Source organism: Notolepis coatsorum (assembly GCF_963971535.1).
Source record: "Notolepis coatsorum genome assembly, chromosome: 3".
Lineage (NCBI taxonomy): Eukaryota > Metazoa > Chordata > Actinopteri > Aulopiformes > Paralepididae > Notolepis > Notolepis coatsorum.
Window position 1 is genome coordinate 84,638,129 of NC_140167.1, and position 16,925 is coordinate 84,655,053.

The 16,925-nt window shown below is 44.9% G+C and overlaps 1 protein-coding gene across 1 annotated transcript in view; it reads left to right on the forward strand.

Annotated features, from left to right (window-relative positions):
• Positions 1–12,080: 12,080 nt before the first annotated feature.
• LOC311224885 (proteasome subunit beta type-5-like) overlaps positions 12,081–16,925 on the forward strand; it is a 39,311-nt gene continuing 34,466 nt past the window's right edge. Inside the window, exon 1 of the mRNA XM_084310024.1 lies at positions 12,081–12,322. Coding sequence (XP_084166150.1) covers positions 12,104–12,322 — 219 coding nt within the window. The 5' untranslated portion in view covers positions 12,081–12,103. The remainder of the gene's footprint in view (positions 12,323–16,925) is intronic.

A 16,925-nucleotide genomic window follows, 5' to 3' on the forward strand; every position in this document is an offset into this window, starting at 1 on the left:
CCAGGTTGGGAGTATATAAGACTCGGCTCCCTCCTACTTTTCCTTCTTCCCACAAATGCCTCTCCCGTAGAGGAACACACATGAGCTGTTGTGGTATGAGTCAATGTGAATAAAACGCTGCCAGCAGAGCAAGGCCACATACGGAAACCATGCCTCATGTACAGATTATTGTCGCCCCATAGCCATTTCTGTTAACAATATTAATATGATATTGTAAGGAATGGGCTAGCCCCTTTCATGACTGCGGTGCTGGGGCTCTACCGCAGTCACTCTCAGGTAGACCACGACCATTTTCAAAAGAAGGTACCAAGCGTGATCGGGGGGCTCGGGGTGTGTCAAATATATATCAGATATGAATTTCAAAGATACCCAGCGTACAATATGGGTTTAACACAGCTTTACAGTGGGGTCTGGAGGCTCGGAGTTGCTAATAAACAGTTTAAATCATTGTTACAAAGCGAGTGGTACTTACAGAGCGAGCCGTGTATTTCCGCCATTGGTGTCACCGCGCATGCGCACCAGGCATATTATGTTCGAACCATAATAAATAGATAGAGATAGGCAGGATGTCGGGGGCGCGTCTGATGTCCCTCTCCCAGGGGAACCGTACGGCCGCTGCTTTTGCTAAAGAGTTTCGTACCCTTGCCACTGAAAGTGGGTGGAATGATGCAGGGCTGAGGAGCATTTTCCGCCAAGGGCTGAGTGAGGTCATCAAGGATGAGCTCGTCAGAGAAAGATCGGCCACCCTGGACAACTTGATTCCTTTGGCTATCGACGTCGATGAACACCTTGACTGGAACCTTGTAGTGAGAAGATCCGTCATCAGGCCAGCTCACCACATCTCCCGGATCCCACTTCAGTTCTCCCCGCGCCCAGAGCCAGTATCCTCCCTGTATGGGAGTCAACCTCCATCAGATGAGGAGCTTATGCAGTTGGAACGGGCCCACCTCACTGCAGCAGAGAGGGAGCGCAGGAGAATGCAGGGCTTGTGCCTCTACTGCGGGGGGGAAGGGGCACCTCCGTGACACATGCCCCTCTCGACCAAAAGAATAGACGTACCTGAAGGGGGATTTTGGATGAGTCATATTTCCCACTCCCCATCATCTACCAACCCGGCCAGATTCGAAGTCACCCTTTCCTGGCCAGGACGAACCCTTTCTGCCATCATTGACTCGGGAGCGGACGAGAGCTTCATGGACGCCCAGTTGGCCCGCTCTGCAGCTTTTCCTCTCACTGGTCTGGACTCCCCACTCGCCATCTCAGCCCTGGATGGACACAGTCTGGGCCCCCTCACCCACCGCTCGAGACCCCTCTCTATGACCATCTCCGGGAACCATGTGGAGGAGATCCGCTTCTACGTGCTTAAGTCTCCCCAGGCCCGTCCCATCCTGGGACGACCCTGGCTCGAGCTCCACGTTCCCCATGTCAACTACGGCAAGGGACGCATCCTCAGCTGGAGCACCGCCTGTTACGCACAGTGTCTTCGCTCGGCCCAGACCCCATCAGTGCCACCACGACCGCCTCCAGTTCCTCCCAACCTCTCCTCTGTACCGGAGGTTTACCACAACCTGGGAGAGGCCTTCAGTAAGGAGAGAGCCCGCACCCTGCCTCCACACCGGCCTTACGACTGCGCCAATGAGCTCCGACCAGACAGCAGACTCCTGTGTGCAAGGCAGCAATGGAGACATACATTTCGGAGTGTCTGGCCAAGGGTCTCATCCGACCCTCTCGTTCCCCGGTGGCAGCGGGGTTCTTCTTCGTCAAGAAGAAGGATGGGTCCCTCCGGCCATGCGTCGACTACCGAGAGCTCAACACTATCACTGTCAACACCTACCCTCTCCCCCTCATAAGCTCCAACTTTGAACCCCTCCTCGGAGCCACAGTGTTCACAAAGCTGGACCTCCGGAACGCCTACCACCTGGTCCGGATTCGTGAGGGGGACGAGTGGAAGACGGCGTTCAAGACCCCCCGTGGCCACTACGAATACTGGGTGATGCCTTTCGGACTCACCAACGCCCCATCGGTATTCCAAGCACTCATGAATGTCCTGCTGAGGGACATGCTGGACATATTTGTGGTCCTCTACCTCGACGACATCCTGGTGTTCCTCAGGAGCGCTGAGGAGCACATCCAGCACGTCCGCCTCGTCATCCAACGTCTCCTGGAGAACCACCTGAGAAGTGGCTGAGAAGTGCACCTTCCACGCTGACATCAATCCCTGTCTTTGATTGTCTAGAAAAGCACTATATAAATGCAATGATCATTATATATTATGAATATTAACCATAAATGTTAGGTGAATGTTAAAACTAACCTCAACTCCAGTCCTAACTATAATCATAGTTAGATAGTGGTGAGAGCACTCGCCCATGACTACAACTGTTACAAAGGATCAGATTAAACCGAATATATATATTTATTGATTGATATATATTGCATAATATTTGTATATCGTTTGATATCCCTTGTATATTCCTTGTACATATACACGGAATATCCCTTTAGCCTAGTACAGACCATAATATTTCATTCTCCTATTGGACAGCGGTCCACAGGTGCCAAGGCCATGCCTCCAAAGTCAGGTTCAAAGTCACCGCCGGGGACATGCCTGGACAAGAACGGTATTGCGCAAGGATATGAGACAGGAATAAAGCTGGTACTAGTTTATTCATCTAAGCGTATAAATACGGCGCAGGTGAATACAGAAGCACTTAGTCAGAAGTCTTAGTAACTAAAGTTGAAGCCTCACCCACGATACGACGTGCGGTGAAGTATGGCCTGTTTGGCCCCAAATAGAGCATTGAGACCGCGTGCGAATTAATAACTGAAGTGTCACAGTTTAACGCTGTACCGTCGAGTGCGACCTATTCTATTAAGTCAGTAATAGTCTATTTGTGTATAGTGTATCGTGCGGCTAAAGTTCTACAGTGACCAGCATCACCAACGTTTTCCTCGTATCAGCTAGAGTGCTTATCCAGGCTGGGCTGCTTATCATGGCGCTTTCACCCGAGGGGCCCTAGACGAGGATCGTGTGGATTATGTACACTGGATAACCTACCGACGACTGCATAGCCCTTTTCGGCTGGATTATATTTGCTTTTGGTCCTGTAATTAATAGAGCGGAGAATCGCCGACACCCACAAGTGTGTGGGATTTACCCTGTGAGGAGCCACGTCGAGCCCGTCCCTCAGAAGCCTGAGGCCGGCTAGCTTTCTTCCATGTGGAGCTACATGCTACGGAGAACAGCTGTATTCGTCTGTGGATCAAGATCTTATTGCACCGTCTCCTGTACTCGGAGTCTCCTTATCATCGTTGACCCAGACTCTACTACCGACAGATCCTCTACCCTTGCTGGCTTACAACCGGGGGGACCCTTCCAGTATCTCCCGCTATATTACTAGTGTACCATAGATATAATTCCCTAAGATTCAGGTTGTATGATTACCTCCTGCGTAATATGAGAATGGACATTCGTTATTGATTTGCCTACGCACATTCCTTTGCCTTATAAGCGCATTCAAAGTGAAGTAAAGTAAAGTATATTATGTACCTTTTGCTGCAATAAATACTTAAATACAGCTTTGTGTGGAACCGATTCATTGTGGGGAAGTGTTCATCATTAGATACCTGTGTACTGTATGGCCAGTAGGAATGTACATAAAGACGGTAGTGGTTTAATGATACCATACTTATCAATACAGTCAGGGAATTGTACCCCTCAGTTACAACAACGATTGCTGGTTCAACTCCCGGCCGTAGGGTTGGTTTTGGATACGTAAATATATTACTTATGGCTATAACATAATGTACAGTATGTACCTTTTTTCCTACAGGTATGGTCGATTAGTACTTTGTTTACATTTTCTGATGAGACTGTGACCAGCGGGCTGCAGCCTCCTTCAAGTCAGATCTGCAAATACTGAGCAAATTTGGCATTCTTGAAAAATTAATAATAATAATAATACACTTTATTTGTTTAGCACCTTTCATACAAGAATTGCAGCTCAAAGTACTTCACAGTAGCAAAAGAAGACAGACATAAAATGAGCACAAGAGCAATGCATAAAGTGCAGATATACAATTAGTATAAAACAAGCATCAAAATAGAACATTTTAAATAGAGTAGACAGAGTAAAATAGTGCAGTGCAATACAATTGTTAGTCAAATAGAATAGACAAAAAACTGTTTAAAACCTGACAGTCTTTCTTCCTGATTGATAAGTAGGGATTTTGCACATTGGTAGGACACTCTATCAAGTCAAGTCAAGTGTGCAAGCAGCATGGTGGGTACAGTAGAATAGATAATAATACTAATAATAATACTACTAATAATACTACTACTAATAATAATAATAATAATAATAATAATAATAATAATAATAATAATAATAATAATAATAACGCATAATGACATAGAACAAAGTGCAAAGTAATGATATTGTGGATGGTATGATAATTATGATGATGATAATCAGGATGGTTATGATAGTCGAGGGGCGACACACACAGGAACACACATATGCATCTCTCTTTGGGTCGCCAATGAAATTCCGTCTCTGCGCTTGACCCATCCCATTGTCCTTCCCCCCAAGGGCAGCCGGGAGCAGACATGGGTTGCAGCATGGGGCCGTGCCCGGGGACCAATCCAAGTGCTCCTGTCCGTCTTCATCAGGGACTGTTCTGCATGTTTTTCCATTGGGTGTATCTCTTTTTCTGGAGGGGAAACCATAGTGTGTGGCAGAATTCAATCAGACAGTAGCAATAGTGATGATGGTAGACATGGTCCAAACCATAGTTCAGGGTGGTTATGATCAGTGTTGTGCTAGTTACTGAAAAATAGTAACTAGTTACCATTTCAAAAGTAACTCTACTTTACTGATTACTTACACCAAAAAGTAATGTGTTACTGTGAAAAGTAAGATTTTTTTCTTTTAACTAAAACAACATTGGAGTTTCAATGTGCAAAACTCAAAATGCTAATAGCCAAACTGACTTTCAAAATTCATATTCTAAGATACTAAATGCTATGCTTACATATAAAGTGCAAAACTGTTCATACAAAGTGCCAAACTCTAAATCATATGCTCCAGTCTCAGAATACAGCCACCTAATACTACATCAATGTTCAATTGCTTATCACTACAAATGCAGATCACTAAATCAATTCAACAGGTGTTTGTATTAATGTCTCATTACCTTCAACAACCTTGCCCAGGTGAGTAGCATTGCAATACAATTGATCATCTCTTCACCACTACATAAAAGGCTGCTTAAAAAACCTGAAGAAAGGAGCAACATGGAGCAAGTTGGTGCAGCTGAGGTTGGCAACAAAGGACAGGGTCGTGGTCGTGGTCGTGGTCGTGGCCAAGGAGGCAGAAGAACATCTGTCTCAAATTAAATTATAACCACAATTGTTGACCACGTAATACAGTGAACCGAGGTCTAACACTGGCTGAAGCTGGCAGGGTGGTGCAGCCAAACCTGAACAGGTCAACGGTGGCATCCATTATATGATTTTTTACAGTGAGAGAGATAATCGGTGTATGTGTAATGTGTAATTTACTGTACAGTAACTGCATATTGAAATTACAGTAATTGTGAGATTGATATTGTTGTCTGTTACAGTATATTTCATAAATACTAATGGTGTGGGTGTGAATTATTTTTGTAATTGTTATCTTTACTGTACATTAGAACTGAACGAGCACCACCAAGTGGAGGACGTGGCCGTCTTCTCTCTGTGCAGCAGGAGAGGGCACTTGTAGACATGGCGGTCAGATGTGACGTCAATGAAATTCTTTGGCCAAATGCCGAGGGGAGGCAAGATGCTGCTTGAGCACCATGAAGTTGTATTTTTTTATTCAAATTTTCTTTTACAATATTTTGTTTACTGTAACTGTTTTTGTTTTTACTGTAAAATACAGAGCTTTACTGTATGTATTTTTCTTTACTGTAACAATTAAACGTTAAGTAATCAAATAATCTTTCATAAAAACACAAGCACTATACTGCAGTCTATCACAGGGGTTACTGTATGAGGAAATTACCATTGCATAGTCTCTTTAGTTTTGGTAACAAGTATTCTGTGTTTGATTACTGTATTTGATAATGGCCGTTGTATTTGAAAATGGTGGCTGGTCTCTCTAACAGAAGGGCCTCCATGTGGCTGGTGTCTCTAACTACAGAAGGGCCTCCATGTGGCTGGTCTCTCTAACAGAAGGGCCTCCAGATGTCTGGTCTCTCTAACAGAAGGCTGGTCTCTCTAACAGAAGGGCCTCCAGGTGTCTGGTCTCTCTAACAGAAGGCTGGTCTCTCTAACAGAAGGGCCTCCAGGTGTCTGGTCTCTCTAACAGAAGGGCCTCCATGTGGCTGGTCTCTCTAACAGAAGGGCCTCCATGTGGCTGGTGTCTCTAACTACAGAAGGGCCTCCATGTGGCTGGTCTCTCTAACAGAAGGGCCTCCATGTGGCTGGTCTCTCTAACAGAAGGGCCTCCATGTGGCTGGTCTCTCTAACAGAAGGGCCTCCATGTGGCTGGTGTCTCTAACTACAGAAGGGCCTCCATGTGGCTGGTCTCTCTAACAGAAGGGCCTCCATGTGGCTGGTCTCTCTAACAGAAGGGCCTCCAGGTGGCTGGTCTCTCTAACAGAAGGGCCTCCAGGTGGCTGGTCTCTCTAACAGAAGGGCCTCCATGTGGCTGGTCTCTCTAACAGAAGGGCCTCCAGGTGGCTGGTCTCTCTAACAGAAGGGCCTCCATGTGGCTGGTGTCTCTAAAGGGCCAAGCAGTGTTTTTGTGCAACACTGTTGTTGCCAGTCAGACACATTTGTAACTAACTGTCTCTCAATATCTGATTGCATTATTAGTGTTTGGTCCTTGACATACTTGTATCAATCATTCAAACGTGTGTGTGTGTGTGTGTGCATGTGTGCGTGTGTGTGTGTGTGTGTGTGTGTGTGTGTGTGTGTGTGTGTGTGTGTGTGTTTGTGCCTGCCTGCCTGCCTGCCTGCCTGCCTGCCTGCCTGCCTGCCTGCCTGCCTGCTGCCTGCCTGCCTGCCTGCCTGCCTGCCTGCCTGCCTGCCTGCCTGCCTGCCTGCCTGCCTGCCTGCCTGCCTGCCTGCCTGCCTGCGTGCGTGCGTGCGTGTGTCTTTGAAGGGTCTCTGTTGTAAACGTTATTGAATCAGATGGTTTGGTAACTTGAGAGAGTGTGTAACAGGAACAGGTTAGTATTGTGAAAGTGTTTCACTTTCAACCGCTTCACCAGGCCTGTAGTCAGGACCTGTTTTTTTTTTTCTATGTCTATTTTATTATTGTATTATTGCACAATCGATGCAGGCATGACCACCCGCATTTCACTGTATGCCCTATGTGACAAATAAACCTCTTGATTCTTCTTGATTCTGATTCCTTTACTATATATATATATATGTACATATCCTACTCTTACTAGTACGCTGCTGGCCAGTAGTAGACATACTGTTTTTATGCATGCTCTGTTGTTCTATAAAGTGTTGAGAGCGATGCACTGCTCTGTTGTTCTATAAAGTGTTGAGAGCGATGCACTGCTCTGTTGTTAAGTTGAGAGCGACGCACTGCTCTGTTGTTCTATAAAGTAATTTAGAACTGAACTGTAAAGAAACTCAAAGTATTAAGAGCATGCAATGCACTGCTCTGTTGTTCTATTAAGTGTTATGAGCGATGCTCTGTTATTTGTTATTGTATATTTTGATTGAACTATTTTATCACACTTTTTTACTCTGTCTATTCTATTTTATTATTTTTAGTATTGCCTATTTTTAAACTGAATCAAACCGCACTTTTTTACTCTGTCTATTCTATTTTATTAGTTTTATTACTGAATGAAACTGTAAACAGAGAGGCATGTTAGATCCTAATGTGAAAAACTGTGATTTACCTTACCATGCTACCTCTTTTATCTTTTTTATGCTCGCTTATGCCTGTATTTTTTACTGTTGTGAAGCACTTTGAACTGCAATTTCTGTATGAAAAGTGCTATACAAATAAAGTTATTATTATTATGTATTATACTACAACTCTATACATACATCTGATTAGCACTATTACTCAGTAGTACTAATCTACATATTTTATACCCAGTTTAATCTCCTGTACATTGTATATTCATGTATATTCACGATTCAACCCCTGTTAAGGGATCGCCCTGAGTGGGAGTTGAACCCCGGTCTCCCGCACCGCGGGCGGCATCACAGACCACTGTACCAAGAGGTGAATTCACTTCTAAGTACTGGGTCTGGATGCCTCTGGGGAGTGAGTTTACTTGCAGTACCGCTTAACGTCCACAGTCACTTCACTATACAAGTCCCTCGTGACTGTGGATAGACATGCGGTACCTCCGTTACACAAGCATCTGTCACTGATCACTGACACTGTTAGTGTTACACATGACTGTCCTGTATGTATTTATATTTATTGTGAGGATTGGGAGGTGGGAGGGGGGCGTTTGATGCAGGGGCGTAACTTGCGGGGGGGTCCCCGGAAAATGTCCCCCGCATGATTTCAGAAAGCAGTATTTGTCCTCCCCATGTTTTTACCCCAAAACCGCTGCAACTGCGCGGCCTGGCGGCCAGCACTGTGACTCGCTAGTCGCTACTACACAGTGCCGGCACTGCAGATTTACCCTACTCTTGGAATTCATTGCCAGATCCTCAAAGTCATACATAGGGGCGCTGTCTCGATAATGCAGTGTTATTAAAGCAGCGTGTAGCCGACGCATGAACCAGTTGGAAGCGTCAACGCGGAACTGGAAATCCGTTGGTAAAGAAATAGCGGCCTGGAATCATTTTTGGGACGCTCTCAATTCGCAGTAAAGGAATATATATCTGCGGTTTCCCTGGCGGATGGCGAACAAGCCAGCCGATTCTACTATGAGTCATGACATTTGACATAGTCTATGATATCATACTTAACTTAAACTTGAACACGGAGGCAGTTACAAGAACTATCCGAGCCCCCGGGAGGGTGGTCGAATACCTTTTGCGATGTATGCAGGGAACGAATTGCAGAGGGAAGTGGAGAGATGCCTGTCGCCCATTCTAACGCAGGAGTCCTGGACCCCCGACAGGTAAGGTAAGCGATTTTAGATGTATCACTTTAAGTGTGCGGCTGTTGTCCGAATACTAGTGAATATTGAAAAATAAAGGCATGACATTTAGAGACGTCCCCGTCGTAGCGTTCTGGTGCGGGGATACATATGGGTCTCTCTGTGCGGGGGCGCAACAGCAACAGGTGGGGTAGGCTGGGCAGAGATGTATGCATCAAAACGATTACATTGTTTGTCTCGCATACATTCGATTTATAATGCGAGCACCTGCATTACAATCAAATGACTGATCTGTTATGTGTTATGGACCCGAGTCTCGAGAGGCACTTTATAATAGAAAAAAGACAGTGCAAACATGTATATGTCGCTTACAGTTTATTATGCCTATGCAGCTCGTTTATTTTGACAGAGTTAAAAAAAAATTCAGTATCATTATATTAAATTAGCGGACGTGCAGCTGGACAAGCCCTGGCTCCACGATGACCACTTCTTACAAGAGGCGCCACCGCCTGGGAAAATGCGTATTGCACACCTGGTATTAGAAAAAAAAAAAATTGGCCCCCCCCTGCGACGTCACTGACCACGCCCCCTAATATGTCCCCCCCACCGCTAGGAACAAAGTTCCGCGCCTGGTTTGATGTTTGATGTCTGATGTTTCATGTTGATGTAACCAGTGCTTAACAAACTGTACCGCAAACAATTACCACCAACCATCGTTGTGTGGCATTAAAGTATCTTGTATCTTGTATCAGTTCAGTTTAGTTCAGTTCAGAGTATTTATTTGCCACATGGAATCATACAGTCAGAGTTTCTTCATTACACAATCATAAATATCATTCCATGGACAAAAGGAGCAGGAAGAAGAATAAATCTTATAGTTACCTGCCCCTTATTCCTAAACTAAACAAGTATTTACTTAATTGTCGGCGTACAACCTAATTTACACAAATAATAATTTATACCATTATACAAGAAACACATAATCCACAGTTAAACAAGAAAAATTTAAATAATAATAATAATAATAAAGAATAAAGAATAAAAGAAAGAGAAGGGAAAAAAAAGAAGAGAAAAGATCTCACTATCCAGATCACATTTGATTTTCATACTGACTAAATATTTTTTTTTATAATTTTTTTGAATTGATAAACACTATTACATCCCTTAACCCTTTGAAGACTGAAACACTTGTGCTGCTTGTATAGCCTGTGTATACACACAGTTATGTTTCTGAGTTTTCTTTGTGGGTTAAGGGAACAACCGCCTCCTGTTAAACTAAACATAGGGGGGTGGTTGGTTCCCCGGTGTGTTGGTAGCAGAGTCGACTCTCGGGTTGAGGCCGGGCCTGACCCCGTCTGCCCGAGAGTATGCCCCTGCATCTTTCATGATGTCTGCCAATTGTGTCAGCCTCTTCTTTGAACCTTGAACCCGCTGGAATTGGCGGGGTTGGGTTTGTGGAGGTTGTGACATGGTGCACAGCATACCGAACACCCCTTCCTCCGGGATACTGTTCTTGCAGTAGACCCTTAAGCGCCTGTCTAGTCCGCAGTGCTCCGGGCACGGGTCGAGTTCTGCTCTTGGGGCCTGTTGCCTGGATTGAGGGATCAACCTCCTTGGAGGGTTGTCTCCCCGGCACGCCGACTGGCCCCACAGTGTTGTGGGAGGGTAGCCTCTTGAGGAGAGTGCTTCAGAGTGGCGTGCCAAAGGGGGGAAGGGCCTTCACTTGATTTGGGGCTCGGATCCTCCCCGATTCTGATGGTTGTAGGGGGCCTCAGCGGGTACATTTGTCAAGCTTTTCGCTCTGCTCAGCTCCTGTGTTCCAATAGAGCAGAGCGTAAAGCGTAAAGCTATACGATCTATAACTTAAGGTTATTCTATAACCCTAGTTATATGAGTATAGCGAGCGCTCTGCTCTGACTCACTGAGGACCCCACGGTCTTCTCCTTTGGTGGTGAAAGACTTTCGAAGGAGCTGATTGTGTGGCCACGACCCCACTTATATAGGAGTGGATGTGGGTGTGGCCAGGCAAGTGGGTGTGTGCATGTGAACGTTTTTTCATTATTAGAATGGATTAAAGGGATAGTTCCAATAGAGCAGAGTGCTCACTATACTCATATAACTAGGGTTATAGAATAACCTTAAGTTCACATTGCAGGTTATCGTGATCACACAAACATATTATTTTTAAAGTCAAAAACATTAAAGTTAAATGATCTTGTGGAATTTAAAATGGCACAATTAATGTATAAAGCAAAGAGTCATGTACTTCCAGGAAACATTCAAGAACTGTTCTTTGATAGGGAGGGGGGTTATAATCTGAGGGGAGAACTCAATTGAAAAGTTCTTAATGTACGCACTACCATGAGAAGACACTGCATCTCAATATGTGGAGTGAAACTGTGGAACAGTCTGAATGTGGTGCTAAAGCAATGTCCAAACATGAGACAATTCAAACTGATTTATAAGGAAATTATGTTCACGAGGTACAGGGATGAGGAAGGGACTTGATATTCACCGGTGTTTACATCTTTCTTTTTTTTCTTTCATGTTTTACATATATACAGTAGTTTTTTTTTGCATAGATATATATTTTTTTATATAATTAGTACACTCATTTGAGTAGTGGAAAAGGGGTAGGATTAAATAAGTGTATACTTCTTCCTACTCCTTTTTATGTTTCAATTGAGTTATGCTTTTGTTTAGTTATTTATTTAGTTTGAGTTATGTTTTGATTTTGTTTAGTTATTTATTTTGTTTGTATTCATTTACATGTTCGAAATAAAGATTTCAAATCAAATCAAATCAAGAGTTACTGGCATCACTGTTCATCACACTCCTCAAAGGTGTTTGAAAGCTTGAGTTTTGGTCTATTATTTAATTTTCCTACAATTCTAGTCGGTCAGGTTTAGTCCATCAGAACTGTAGAGGGCGCTGTGTCATTTGATCGCCGGCAGCAGGATTGAGCTACTTGTCTCACCATAAGCGGCGGAAGTGCTTGCTCATCAGCATCACACTAATTTCAAAGATGGCGCTTGCAAGTGTACTGGGTTTGGGCAGTGATTGGGCGAAATTTGGATTTGATAATGATGCTAAACCCTCTGGTTATGGTTATGGCTGTGGATTTGGACAGAGCGACCTGGGAGGAGACGGTCTGAGCTTCGCCGCCCCGCTGCACGCCGCCGCCGGGGACGGTCCCGAGAGGCAGATCGAGTTCCTTCACGGAACCACCACCTTGGCCTTCAAGGTAGGAGCTAACGTGGGCTTGCTAGCCGGTGATCACAGCGCAGACACCCAACGCCGTTTTGAGCAGTGTTGACCAGTTTATAAAAACGATTTAAAAATTGTATTAGCAACGCAGAGCTTTCAAACCATCCCGTATTTTGTCCGAAACCCTCGTGCAACTGTGAGTACATTTGAAACTTCTGTGATACTTGTATAAGGAACGGTTCGGCCAGAACCATCCTCCATGGTCAACATAATTTGGTTTGCTTTGCTATTGAGGAGCAACTGTGGGTTCACTCGGTGCAGCACAGCCACGGAAGGGGCTAAAATGCGGCTGAACTAACGTTAGCTAATCACTAATCACATGCTATATCTTAGTTGAAATACATACTTGTATTCGTAAAACGCCACCAAGCGTGGTATCAACGGGTATTATTGCTGACTCATCTCCTCGTCAGCTCAGCTAACATTAGCTACTAACGTTAACTCGTTTCAAGTTTGTTTAATAGTTGTCGTCATAGTAAAATACACAATACTTTCCCATGAAATGCTTTTTTCTGTATGAGCTCCTGAGTGTGCTAGATAAAATAGATACAAAGTATAAAATAGACAGTCAAGAGTACGTAAACAAAGTGTTCAGTCAATCAATATACAATACAGAGTAAAAAAGAGTAACAGTGAGGTACAATGCAGGAATGGGATCGGCCGGGTACAACTTGGTGCAATGAGGTATGAGTTGTAGTGCAACTAGAAACGGACATTATTGTGATGTCAGTTATTGTTGTCACGGATTTTGTTAAAAAATTTAACCGTTCAAGTCTAAATGTAAATATGTATAGCCAATTGTAATACTAAATTAAAATAGTGCTACCTGCTATTCAACCCAGCCACATCAATTACAGTACTGCTCGTAAGTGTCTCCTATAACTTCAGAAGCGTTACTACTCGGCAGCCTCGGCTTCACGTGTTATTAATTATTATATTATATTATTACTAACCTTGCACCACTAACTGATTACTGTGTGCTGTATCAGAAACTGTACGACCAGGAGATTCATAAACTGGTACATTTGATTTACAAAGCCATCATTGGTAAACTGCCCTCTTACTTGACCACTCTTCAGATATCCACCAAATGTCCCCCCAGAGTCTGAACTGTATTTGAAAAGGCTTTTGATTATTTTACACCCTGGTCCTGGAAGAATCAACAGTTAAAACCTCCAGCTTGATCACGTTGTTCCTTTTTTTTTATCCACTTTTTCTCCTTATTTCTCCCATCCCAATTTAGTGTATCCAATTCTCCCCTCCCGTCTTGAATGTTGCTCTACTATGCCCCCCCACTTGTCGGTTGTAGGGAGGATAGAAGCCTTGCATCACGTGTCCCCTCCGACCGATACATGGGGAGGCAGCCTGTCGCATCTTTTCACCAGACAGCGTGGACTCTCAGTGGCGAGGAGTAACGCGTGGGAGGCTCACACTACCCTCGCCACTTCCTGTCTCTGCTGTGCAGGCGTCTCCCAACCGACCTGTAGGGGTTGCTGTGCACAACGTCCAATCCCCACCCATCGACTTCCACCCGCTGACTCTGCCAAATGAGCCAGTACGACGGCCGGCCCAAGCCGAAGGCAATGCTGAGACTGGGATTCGATACCGGAGTCTCTTGCATTGGTGACGAGCGCAATCTCCGCTACGCCACCCAGCCGCCTTGATCACGTTGTTCCTGTAACTTAGTTCAAACAAATCATTGGCAGATCTTATGTAACATGTCTGCTGATCCTGAGGTGACTTGTGATGGAGCATTTTCATTAGACCTGCCGCGATTAGCAATAAATCGATTAATCGGCGCGATAATTAAAATGAATGCAATGATTTTGACGGGCGCGATTAATTGCTATTTGCGCGTTTTAATGAGGCGGAACCAGTACGCCTCGCCAGTCACTCTCCGTGTGGGGGGCCGCTGGCCTTACTACAGAGTACAGCACGGGAGCTCCGTGGGGCACTAGCAACGCCACATATAGCTTAACTACATTTCTCAATAGTGTTGCTCCTTTTAACCAAGTAGCGTTCTTTGTAGTGTAATGTTAGCTATTTTTAGACCCAAGTAGTTACTCGCTACTGCCCGGAGAAACTGGACTGCTAAAGATCTAGCGTTGATGCTCAGTCAATGCTAACAACATTAGCTAAATAGCTAACAAACGAAATACAACGTATAGCATAGCTACAACACAGAATAACGTTAATACAATTACATGCATCATTGTTTACAATGAACGGGTGGGGCTAGTCAAAGGACTGGACACAGGGACAAGTTAAACATGAATTAATTTATTATAACAGGTAGTTTCGGGTCGTGCCTACGCACTATTATATACGGCTTTGACACTTCCTCCTCATCGTCGATTGCCTGTAGTAGCTGCATCTAACGTTAGTAGCTAACGTTAAAACTAGGGGTGCACCGATGTATCGGTATCGGCCGATAAGTGCCTTGTTTGGCCTATCGGCCGATAAGCTCGAATGTGCCGATGGCAGTAGCCGATAAATATCCATCAATTTGTGTAGCGTCAAGACAAAAAAAAGTTCACTCGCGACCTGCACAACGCCGTCCCCAGTCCCCCCCCCACACACACACACACAAGCTACTAGGCTTGGGCGGTATGACTTTTTTCATACCGTTATACCTTGATTACCTAATACCCCGGTATACGGTATATGATGGTATGACTTTCATTATCATCAGCGGGGGGACAAATCACGGAGATGGCCAGTTTTCCCGCAGCAATCTAGTGGCTGGGATAAATTGTGCCAGTCAGCCAAAACAAATTCTTGGACCAAGGTCGAACCGAGAGCTCTGGAGTCGAAGGCTCTCTGGGAGATAAGAGTGGCGAGCGGCGTCCCACAACCCCAATCCCTAGTCCCCCCCCCCCCCCCCCCTTCCTCTGCATTGGCGCTGCACTGTTGGCTGCCTCGTGTGAGGGAGACCTCCCCCCCCACCTTCCACCCCCCTCCCACTCCCCCCCCCCCCCCCCTACAGCCCTGTAACAACCCCAACCCACTCCCCCCTCCTTCCGTAAATGGCGCTGCCTATGACTGCTGCCAGTCTGTTTGCGGTGGTGAATATGCATATGTTTGTCTCAAGGCTCTGTACCATTATTACTATCTAAAATGTAATAATTGTGGAATATTACTGTAATGAGCTGTATGTGTATGATCCAAGCGTCCTATGATCCTCATAGGAGCATAACAGAAAAAAGCATTCCATGTGAAGGTATTCTGTATCTTTGCATGTCAACTAATAAAGAAACTTGAACTTGAACTAACGTTAAGCTCTCAGAATGGTAGCAGTTCTCCCGCAGCAATCTAGTGCTAACGTTAAGCTCTCAGAATGGTAGCATTCTCCCGCAGCAATCTAGTGCTAACGTTAAGCTCTCAGAATGGTAGCAGTTAGCCCGCAGCAATCTAGTGCTAACGTTAAGCTCTCAGAATGGTAGCAGTTCTCCCGCAGCAATCTAGTGCTAACGTTAAGCTCTCAGAATGGTAGCAGTTAGCCCACAGCAATCTAGTGCTAACGTTAAGCTCTCAGAATGGTAGCAGTTAGCCCGCAGCAATCTAGTGCTAACATTAAGCTCTCAGAATGGTAGCAGTTAGCCCGCAGCAATCTAGTGCTAACGTTAAGCTCTCAGAATGGTAGCAGTTAGCCCACAGCATCCTACACACAACAACAACACACACTCTTGTTACCACAACGCTTTATGGTATTTTCACAGCACTGTCGCAACATTACCGTAAAGCGTGAACGCCGTTGTGAACTAGTGCGCGTGTGTGCACTACAACAAAACTCCGTTTAGACGGTATTGATTTTCAATACCGTCGGGATTTCTAAATACCCTGGTATACCGTCATACCGCCCAAGCCTAACACACAGACAGTGGAGCTGTTTGCAGATAGCGAGCATTTTGACTTGTTGCGTGGTGGTGATAACGTTAGCTACCGTTACAAAATGACCCAGTCAACTATTCACTTAGTTTAATACATGAGGTATTGTGTAACGTTATCCAGCCGGCTAGCTACGGATAGCTCCCGACATTTTATGCTCTAGCAATAGTCCAGTGCATAATACCTCCGTTGGCTAGGTAGCTCACTAGTCACTACGAAATGTCGCAGTAAACTAAATAGTTCACTGAGGCGTTGTCCCAACGCCATCCAGCAGTAGCTACAGAAAGCTCCTGACATCAATGTCCTACAACAACATGCGTATTCGAGTCCCTGGCTTACATCGCTGCTGAATAGGGTCCAGCTGTAGCTCAGGAGAATCCTTTTGCATGCTGAATGTAGCGTTTAGGGTCCAGCTGCAGCGCCGGAGAATCCTTGCTGGAGCTGGAGGCCACTCGAGTATACACACACAGTGGAGCTGTTTGCAGACAGCGAGGTGGCGATGTCTCGCAGATAACACAATCACAAGTATGATTATATATATATAATTTTTTTTTATCAAAAGAAAGTTGGCAGGTAAGAAATATGCTTGGCGGGTAGATTCTTCCCATCTACCCGCCACTGGCCGGTGAGTCAAAAAGTTAATTTCTCTCCCTGCCTTTGTTTATCTTTAGATCACACATTTAAAAATAACT